Source organism: Tribolium madens, unplaced genomic scaffold, assembly GCF_015345945.1.
Source record: "Tribolium madens isolate multiple individuals breed KSU strain unplaced genomic scaffold, Tmad_KSU_1.1 Scaffold_19;HRSCAF=116;Tcas5.2_LG9, whole genome shotgun sequence".
In the NCBI taxonomy this organism is placed as follows: domain Eukaryota; kingdom Metazoa; phylum Arthropoda; class Insecta; order Coleoptera; family Tenebrionidae; genus Tribolium; species Tribolium madens.
This window is the reverse complement of record NW_025400983.1, coordinates 12377890-12388845: the sequence shown is the minus strand read 5'-3', so window position 1 is coordinate 12388845 and position 10956 is coordinate 12377890. Positions and strand designations below refer to the sequence as shown.

Genomic DNA, 10956 nt, shown 5'->3' with positions numbered 1-10956 from the left:
ATTTAAAATCATTTGCTCTCCATTCTAGTTCAACTCATTCGTTGTTAGAATAATTAAAATCATTAAACAACTTAAACCACTCAAAATTGCTAATTGTTTATCATTTGCTCATATATTTTAAATTTAGCTGGTTGCATCACTATTGGTTCCAGTTAGCCAATTTTATTCATTTTTGGTCGACGTGCGCACCACGTGAGTACATTTTAATCGGAGTTACTCTGTGACCCCCATAAGTTAGTTAGGGGTTGCGCGAAATTCAACGGGCTATTGAAATTGAATTTAAATATACAAGTGTTCACACTAATCCCTTTATTTTGTGAAATAATGACAAATGTGTTTTTATTTTAAAGTAAACTAAAAAATAATTCTGTGAAAAAATAAATAAAGTCAATAAGCAGTTTCTACAATCCCTAGCAACGATATTTATTTGTATCAGTAGCCATAGCAACCTATTTCTTGTGGGTGCAATATATTTCTTCTTTAGTGCCTAAATAAATTTGCATACAGGTCGTAAAACATGATTTTGCGTGTTTGCAAATCAAAACAAAATAATAAACAAAAATCAATTATATTTAGATTAATTATGTCCCCACTAATTAAATTTATTAATAAAATTGTGTAAGTTTAGTTCGTGGTACGTATTGTGTAAATTAGTATTGATTTTCCAAACTTTCTAATTTTCTCTGATGTCGAGAACTATACAAACTGTTACAAAATGGTTGCCATTAGATGTTAAAGAATCTGAAGACATTTTCCAGGACTGCAAAAATTTGAAAAAAACATCGACAAATTTGTTACTTCGCATTTGTGTCCTTTTGGAAAATCTGAAGAAAAAATCTAGTTCAAAAATTCACCATAATTGTATGCAAAACGAGTTAAATATCCAAGTAATTAAAATCTCATCGAGAAAATAATTTGTAATTAAGTTTGGTTGTAGGAATTAGAAAATATTCATTCAACAATGGATGGTATGGTCGAACATTACAATCAATTATTTCAGAAATTTAACTTTGAAAGCGCTTTCTTAATTACTATGAAAAGAGTAAAATTGTGGAAGGAAATTCTATGGAAAGTTAAATTAAAAATTTGCTATCTTATACAAGAGCTTATCAACGAAATTACATATTTATTCATTTACTACGGCGAAATCTTCTTAACTTTAACATTAAGGTAACAATTCATGCAAATAGTCAATTTTAATTGGCCGTTTGCTATAGTCCTAGTGACCAATCACAGTTGAGTGATTGGTGGACTATAACTAAGTATTACAATTTCTAGAATCTCAACCGCTTATAATAATTTATTTTCGCTCGACGCTAAATACGGACTAAAGAAAAACACCAGTATTTGTAATAACACGTGTCCTTATCTCTTCTTCCCTCTTCGAAAAATATCAGTGACACGTCTTCTTCAAATAATTGCAAACAATAGAGCCGAACTCTGCTGTCACAAATTAATCGATTGTTTACTTGCTACTTACAAGTCTTATGACAACAGTGATGATGATAACAGTTCAGATAACTCGAGTTTTGAAATTTATCGAGCTTTAACCAAGCATATGTCACCCCCAGACCCGGAAACACCAACAAAAACAAAAATAACAAACTTCGAAAATGACAATGAGAATTTTCTAAGCATCGAGGAACTGATTTCATATGAAGAAAAAAACGTTTTGGATTTACTAGACATGATTTTGAAAATATCCCCTTCCATGTTAGGGAGTGACGGGGTGAAAAAATCGAAAAGTACAGGCGGGAGTAAAATCAAGTCTAAAGCTCGGGAGAAAGTCTTGGATTATTATGAACAAATTTTGTGGGGGGAGGTTGGCAATTTCCTTGAACATATAATTTTGTGGTGGGCTTCGAGCCCGCTGAGTGCGCGCCCCCCTCACAGTAGCCAACATTTACGCGAGTGGATCATCCAGTTTATCCCCATTGCTGACGTCCCAAGGGTTGTTTTATCCGCATTGACGAGTCTTGCAGACGCTTTGGGTGTCCACGTGACTCTGACGTCATGGGATCAGCATTTCCGGTTGGCTCTAGTCGCATCCAAATCCATGGGGAATCCTGACACAGGCAAACTCTTTTGCTCTGTGTTACAAGATTTGGTTACTTTGGTGAACCAGTGCGAGGTTACCCCTGATTGGATCATTGGAGCACCATTAGAAGAGTTGTCTTTGGTTGAGCAAATTCCCGTTTTGCATCGCTTGGATCACTCGGTTCATACAACCAGGCTTTGGGCCGCGAGTGAGACTAAAAAAATTGCAAATAATTGGAATGTTGATGCTTTCTTTATGATCACTCACACGGATATCGTGAGCTGTTTGGGGCAGTTGAGTGGATTGAGGCTGGCCGATCATGGAAATGACATTGAGAAGGGGGGTCTGGGGGTCCATGTCCAAGTTTGTGCCTTGATGAGGGCCAAACTGGTCTCAGAAGTCAATGAGAACATAAAAAAAATGAAGGTTCGTCCGACTTATGCATAATTTGTATTCTTGTAAAATAACAATTATAGGAAACTCCAAATGAGTGTGTCAAAGGCTTGGCCAGTGTTTGCAGGACCATCAGTTTGGCCAACCTACAGATGATTTTTCCGGAAAATTCCTACTGGAAAAGGGTTGCGATTCAAGCACCGGAAAAGCCGAGCCCTTATGTTGATAAATATTTAGGTATTTTCCCCCTAAGAAAATGTTGCTTGTGATGCAAATTTGATTGTAGACCGAATTCTAACACCAATCCTAATTGCAACAGACGATCATGTGATTAGTAACATGATTTTACAAATTATGTGCGAAGCATGGCTTGATCACATTTATATGAATAAAATCAAGTTTTCGCAATTTGGCGCTTGTCAACTGCTTTGCGATTTTGGTTATATTGAAACTTGGTTGATGAATTGTTCGGTTATGAGTCAGTCTATGAGGAAAAAAATGATCAAAAATGAAGTACTGAGACGGTGCGAAGGAGTTGGGAGGTTGTTACTGCGATGTCCGGGAGAACAAATTAAAATGGTGGATAAAAACAAGAAAATAAGTACGTACTACAAAGCGAACAACAGAATATCGTAATGATGCGAAATTTTTACAACACTCCTGATATACACTTGTATTAAAAAAAAAGCGTACAACTGCTGTGCTCGTTTTTGGCAATTTTTTGTTAAAGTAAACGGGTTTTTTTTAACAGTTACTTTGTAACATTAAACTAAACGAAAGATATCACATGTATTTTGAACTTAATAGCACAACTTCAAATATTAATTTACGACCAAACACAATTTTTCTTGCTAAAGTAGCGTTCAGTTCCCAACGACGATTAATTTTAAAAACAGAAATCTCAGGTGAAATTCTCATGCAACTGCATCGACTAATCTTCTTCTAGTTTTGTGACATTGCGAGCTCTTATCACTTCTGTTGTCTGCGGAGGCATTATATTCAATGAAAAAAAAAAAAGACTTGTGTATAAATTCTAAAATTTTTATAAGGAACCAGAGACATCCTGAAAATTATAGGTCCTTCTATCAAGTAGGCGTACTAGTTGAGGACGTATAAAAATTCCTAGATGTAAAAAAAATATTTTACAAAAATTAAAATATTGATCTAAGCAAGTTGAATTATTCTATGAAACCTCTCAAATCATCCGAAAATGAGATGTTGGTGTTTATTTGTACAAATCGTGTACTACGAGTTTCCTGTCATTTTGATCTCTGTTCTTTCTTTTTTTTTCTCTTTCTTCATTTTTCAAAAATGACAAATAGCGTTCACTAATATTAATGCGTAAATAATATTGTTTAGTAATTGCCAAAGTTATCACTAAAAAGTCACTGTTTTCATAATAACTGTTAATTATAAACCTAATTGAACGTGATATGGTGTGATTTTAGAGCCCACAAATTCGCCTCCTGCCGAGAAAAATGAGCAAATGCCGGCCGAGATGTACGTCCCTAATCAGGAACAATGGCTCGAACTTCGCGTTATAAAGAAGAGAAACCTCTTTTCTACTTCCTTATGTTGTGGAAAATTGTAAATAAAACTCTTTTCTTATTAAACATTTTAATCATCGAGAATTTAAATAAATAAAGTTCCCTTTCCTCTTAGGAAACTCTAATAAATGAGTAGTCGTTTATTGTTCTCTTTTAATCGGTGGATTACTATTACCCAACCTTTGCACAAAATGTCTCGGTAATCCTATATTAATCAAATCCTCGCTCTTACACTTAACAATATGGGGACTATAGTGCAGTACGGCTTCCCAACAGATTTCACTTAGTTTAGGAATACACAGCCACGTCGAGTACATACAATTACTTCTTCTAACATCATTATCGTTGCTACTGCAAATGCCGCCGAAGATATACAGTCTGCCTTCGGGCGACGCCGCTGCCGCGTGAAAATATATAGGAAACGGCAACCGACACTTGTCGAAATAAGTCCATTGAAACGTTTGCAAATCCAACCTCCAGAGATCATCAAACACATTCTCGCCGTCGTGGCCGCCCGCGATGAACACCTGATTACCATTTTCCGTGGTGATTTGGACGGCTCCGTGGCAACGTCGCGGTTGTGGTATACCTACCAATCATTTTTCTAAAAAAATTATACTTTTAAATCACAGCCACCTACCGTATCTTGTATCCCTGACAGATTTCTGAGGATACCAGATTTGTTTCTCTAAATTAAAAACGGGAATCGTCATGAAATCGAAAGCGAGTAAGGCCGTTCCTCCTCCCAAAACGTAAATGTTACGTTTGTCGAAACCGACTTCATGACGGTACCGGCCTGTAGGTTCGTATTCGCCTATTCCGCGGCAAATGTAGACGCTTTCCCAGACTAGAGTTTTCAGATTTAACCTAGAATGTTGCGAAATATTAATTTTTGTTTAATGAAATCTTACAATTTCTATGTTATATAATACAGCGGTTTAAACACCCCCAGGGTATTAATAAAATTGGTGCTGTATTAATTTCACCATTCGAAATACGCGAGTATTTGTAAATGAGAGCCACTCCTTAAAACTGCAGTGTTGCAAGTATGAAATGAATCCTGAAATTTCTTAACAAAGTCTGCATTTCTGGTTAATTACAGTAGTAACTACTCGCTTCAAATTATTTGTCAAACGATTTCCTATCCCTCTTTCTTCATCAGTCTAGTGCAATACGACTTTACAAAAGTGTATCAAGATGTTGCAATTGTATTTAAATGTCACTTTCTACATAGATAAATTAATTAAAAATTTATTGCCGTTGGTTCATCGTTCGCTGAACTTTTCAATTAATTAAATAAATTAGTTAATTACAAAATTATATAAAATAATTTTCCTTGAATGCTCTGTTTACAGAAAAAATCCATTTTTGTACAGTCGAGAGAAAAACTATCAAACTGTGCTCTACAGGAAATAGTAGATACATACAATGAGTTTTTTATATTGCCGAAGTTAGCCTTATGTTCACTTTAAAAATAAAAACAAGTCAATCCATTGGTGCTTTATTTAAGTGAAGATGATGACAAAACAAAAAAAAATATGGGCAGATAGGACATTAAATCCTTCACATTAATGAAGTTATAGCAAAAATCTTGCTGAAAACAATAATTAAAAAAAACACATATTTTTGCTATTCCTCATGTTTTTAACTTTTTTAAACGCTGCAAATACGATTAAAGATAGAAAAGTAGTGGAAAAAAGAAGGTTGTAGAAAATTAAATTCCCTTTAAACAACTCCGGACATCCTATCTCTACCTTGAAGGGTTTAGGTTTAAATTGCTTCTTTGACTCGGAACCATCGCCATCGGTACAAAGAAAAATTCTTTGCCACTAAAGCATTTTGTCGTTGAAGACAGAAGAGGTATAGTGTGGTGTAATACTGTAATTATTTAGTGACTGTTCTATTGCGATTATCACGATTACAGAAGTATACAGCGAAGTAGGTACGTTTTGTCAGATTACACGCATTTACCTAATAACTTTTGACGCTTCTGAGTTTAATTAAATTTGTAATCAAAATAGCTTGATTCTGGTACAAAAATCTTAGTCTTATGTTAACATTATTTAATGTTGTCCACATAGTTTCAAGATCTCGAACCATATTGCTTTAAAATTTAATTAAACGCTTGGTATCTGTAAATAAACTCAATTATACAGTACGATCAAAAAGTTTATTTAACAAGCAACCCTAGAAATTGAAAACGTGTTTCTGTGGAAGATAAAAATCTCACAATGATAAATGAGAAATGTCAAAATATTTTTTTTGTAAACTGTGTGGTGAACGATTTGCATGAATAAACTCCAACTACATCTACATCCTACATCATTAGGGTGTTTTAAGACGTTTCATACAGTAATTCAATTTGTTTAGATCAAAATTTTAATTTTTATAAAATAATTTTTTGACATCTAGCTGACATACTAACTTCCAAGCGACATACGTCCTCAACTAGTACGCCTACTTGATAGAAAGACTTTTTGATCGCACTGTATAAACTTATAGCAAATAGTATTTGTATGTACATTCTTGTGAATTTATACTGCGTTCCATTCAAATTGTGGTGCAAATAATAGTTAGTGTACCACCATTTTCATTACAATATATATACAATGCGTTTTATTCCTTTTAAGTGAAATAATGTTCACTTTAGAGCAGAAAAATTTTATCGCTGTACAAGAGGAAAACGGTGAATGGTCATTTTCACCTTCAGTTTGTGTGGAACATTTCCTGTCCAGATTCCCAGCCAATGTGTTGCCAACTGTAGAATTTAATCGACGCCTACTCTAATTTATTTTTTATTTGATCGCACGGTATTAATCGGTTTTACTTGATGGTTCACAGAAGATAACTTTCAATGGTTTTGCCAAATTTGTCTATATATACATGGTAGAAGTCTTAAAGCAAACGTCTATTTCATTAATGTTGCGATCCTTGAATTAACTACTATTAGAACAATAACATTAATAACCATTGCAGCTAGACAATACACATATAGGATAACAGGAACAAAAATGAACTAAAAATTTATCAAATGGATGTATTAAATAACTAAATAATTAAAAAGTTCAAACAAAGCTATTTTTATGAAACAGAGAAGAAAGAAAATGGGAAAGAACGTAATAATTTTACGCAACAAAATAATAAAAATAGTTATAAACTAGATAAAACATAATACCAATAAAACTGAAACAATGATAACAAATGATAACAACGCACTTCTATGAAAAGCAGTGGATTGAAATTTATAACAAAATAGTATACAGGGTGTTTCACACAACTTTACGAGGCTTACGCCTTGTACACGCCCAAATGTACAAAAGTCACAAAACACTGGATACAAAAAATACACTTCTAACTATTTAAATTTTGGAAACACATGACAGTAGTTGTCAAACTAATCACTGTTTCATTAATAGTCATAAACTACAGTTTTTCAGAAACAATTATCAATTGTTCTCTCAAGAGACGGCATGATTATTATTCTAGTTTATCTATCTTAATCACTTACTAACTAAAAACGTTGTAATTTTTAAAAGGGTGAACAAACTAGAGACGATTATTCAATTTTTCAAAATTTATAATCGAGTTATCGGGATATGTATTATTGATTGCATCTTACAGGCACAGGCCTCGTACAATTACGTGAAACACCCTGTAGAACCAAGCGTTTTATTTTTAAATCATTTGCTTTCAGAAATAATCATAATCATAAATATTGTAGTGTTATGGCAGTTCTAGCAAAGAAATGTAAAATCAGAAAAATAAAAAAAAAGATAGATATATACTGTATAACAGGTTTTAGATGCTTTTTGTGTAAAAAAAATAAACCACCTACCGAATTTTTTTTTGTAGTTTAGAAAAAATCTGTTGTACCAATACTATTACGCTACCTAGAACACTTTTTTCCCATTTTTGCTCTATCTACATTTTTATGTTCTATTTTAAGCGTTTTTTCACCACTCGATGTGATAATAAGAAAATTTTCATATGAGAAAGCACGGCTTACTCCCATTAGAAGTTCACACGTTTCAAAATATTCATTTTGCAAGTTTTATAAAAATACGAAATTGTTAATTACATTTCTCTGCATAAATAGCAAAGTTCACTTGCATTAAATACACTTTTAATTATTCAATTACAAAATGCAATTGACTTTGATTATATAACAGCAGGAAGTGAAGTATGCATATCGAGCAAACGATTAATCATAAACTCGTAATAATTGAAACAAATTTGACGTCCAATTTTTATGCGTTTTGTGAAAGTGCACGTATGTGCGAAATTTCTGATTTAATGTCGCTGTTTATGGGTATTGGTCAAGTGAAATTTTAAAATAGTAATGTTATATAACTATTTCAGGAGCTTAAAATCTAGCACAAACAACAAAAAGATCGCATCAAATCGAATTTATTGTGTTTCAATGTCATTCGCAAAACATTTGCTCTTGTGGTTAGCACGCAAACATTCTGTTTTCAATTATGTCATTCTAAATAATCTAACCTTAAACTTTCACTGCCAATGCACTTGAAGATTTATGTACTATTTATTCATTAATTACATCATTTTGTAAAGGTTCATTACTCGGTTTGTTTATGGTGGCAAACTATACAACGTGTGAACATTTTTATCGCTTCCGACTGTACATTAATTTCTCACACTTACAATACAATTGGCTTTATTAGCAATAATTTTACAATAAATCTCATCACTATTATACAATTTGAGTTCAACAACTATCTGAGCAGTTTCTTGTATCTAAATAAGCACTTTCGCTTTGCGATCAATAGGTGAGTATTACACAAGAAATAACATTCAACTTTGGCACAAATAAGTCGAATAATTACAAAAAGGTCACAAAGTGATTAGAACAAACAAAAGACATAAAACAAAAATAGTATATTGCAATTGAGATGAAAAATGTATATCATTACGAGCTCAGATTCATTTAAATAATTAAATTGAGTTTTTGATATTTGATGGGCTCGTCGTAATCTTGGTAATTGGTAGAGTGATTCAAAAGTCTCCGACCATCTTTTGGGTGGTGACAAAAACATCCAACTGAGTTAAAAGTTCCTATGACCAAAAATTGTTTGAGCCTTTTTTCAAGAGACAAAGGTTAGCTCTTTGGGTTAAATTGTTGGTCGTCCAGATCATATTCTTAAATTTAATTAAAGGAAACAACCGATATTGCAACATTAAATAGAAACCTGTTGAAAAAATCACCACTGGGTCTTATGGTGTGCAAAACATTTAATAAACTAGCAAATTCAACAATAAATTAAATCCGACAATATCACCAAAACAAAAGAGCTAAGGCGTCTATATGATAATATGAAAATTCAGTTGTTTTTTCTCAGAAAAAAAATCAAAAAATGTGCATTCATTTTTATGCTTAGCTGAAAGTCTTCTATCGCCATTCGAGAATTGATCCGAAAATTTTGAATCATCCTGTATAAATTACTTCCCGACCAAAACATGTAATGATAAATTTCCTGACGGCATATTATACTGTAGTGGTTGTGAATAAATTAAAAGATCTCAGTCAATTAGGAGTACAACTCTATTTTATTTCGCTTTGTGCTTTTTTTATCATCTATAATCTAATAATTAGTGTGCATTATAAACCATTTACGAGTTATATCTTCTTAAATGGCTGTAATTACCTCAATTACATATCATCGTCGGATGAGACAAAGCGCTAATTACAATTTAATGATCCCATCAAGCATGATACATTTTTTTAAATTTTAGACAAGGTTACACGGTTTTAATTCAAATGTTTAACATTATGTAATTTTACTTTCAGACAAAAACAGTGAACCACTTTCTCTCCCAACCTTGAAATGAATGTTTGACCAATCTTTCCAACCTTGACTCGAATAAAATTACACAACTGATGCGTCTTCGTTCACTTTTAAATTAAGCAAGAAGCAAATACTCACCTGTGAATATCACATGTGTATTGAACTCCTGTGGTTCCCCCAATGGTGTAGAGGTAATCATTATGGTAAATCAAAGCTTGTCCATAGGCGGGTAAAGGCAACTGCCCCGTCGTATGGACCTCGTCCATAAGCCCCTCACTGTCATTAACGCGACACACAAATAATTGGTTGCTACATCTGAAACCAAAAGGAGATCCGGTGCCCCCATAAACCTAAAACACAACTTGGATACCTTGTCAAAACAATTCGAGTCTGTTTTACCATCAAGACATTTTTATGAAGGACTAAAGCATTTGACGCTAGTTCCAGCGGTAATGTGTGGCTGTTCGAATACCTCGTCCACTCTTTCCTGGCAAAATTAAATCGCCACAACTCTTGAAAAAGTGGGTACGATTGCACCCAAATCTCGTCGCTTATTGTTTCGTCACTCCCTATCAAGGGGTTGTAGCCCCCGAAAGAGTAGAAGTTGGCAGAATCGGCCCCGATGCGATGGCCACTCCGAGGATAAGGCACTCTGCTCTTTTGATTCGGTTTGATTTCTTCGTACCGGAAAGGCTTGAAGATGTAGGGTGAGGCAGGGTTCGAATTGGTGGTTGTGTTAGTCATTGTTGAAAAAAAATCGATGAGATTCTTTAGAATTTGATAGAGAGTTTTCGAATACATTTGGAACAAACATTATCGTACGCACTGCGCGGAGATTTACACGTAAATAAAACCATTTTGAAAGGACTCAATTCTTTCACAACGAAGTTGAAGGTTACCTCCACAACCACAGCTGGTTTGACGTTTCGATGAATCGGTGACGTAATATGACAGAAAACAAGTCACATTGAAGCAGGGGTTCCAAACCATCGAGTACTAAACACTATCCAAAAAAATTCAACTTGTTTTTAATTAACAAAAATTTAATTAATCACATTAGAAACGACTATAAAATCAACAAATGTAAGTAAAATTTCTCTTATTTGTTAGATTTTTGATTATCAGAGGCTCTCAACATTTTTCTGTTAATCTAAAAATTTCCAAAGATGGCATA

The 10956-nt window shown here is 33.6% G+C and overlaps 2 protein-coding genes across 2 annotated transcripts; one reads left to right on the top strand and one right to left on the bottom strand.

The window, feature by feature from the left end:
* The first annotated feature begins 515 nt into the window (after positions 1-515).
* LOC123010934 lies at positions 516-4022 on the top strand. Its single transcript, XM_044408132.1, has 6 exons — positions 516-887; positions 938-1170; positions 1279-2464; positions 2515-2668; positions 2718-3032; positions 3880-4022. Exons 1-6 carry the CDS (start codon positions 687-689, stop codon positions 4020-4022), a joined length of 2232 nt encoding a protein of 743 aa, XP_044264067.1. The 5' UTR covers positions 516-686.
* A 9-nt stretch (positions 4023-4031) lies between these two features.
* Positions 4032-10714, bottom strand: LOC123015503 (kelch domain-containing protein 10 homolog). Its single transcript, XM_044415263.1, has 4 exons — positions 10182-10714; positions 9921-10132; positions 4619-4845; positions 4032-4567 (listed from the first exon to the last, which is right to left on the bottom strand). Exons 1-4 carry the CDS (start codon positions 10581-10583, stop codon positions 4119-4121), a joined length of 1290 nt encoding a protein of 429 aa, XP_044271198.1. The 5' UTR covers positions 10584-10714; the 3' UTR covers positions 4032-4118.
* Between the last annotated feature and the right edge of the window lie 242 nt (positions 10715-10956).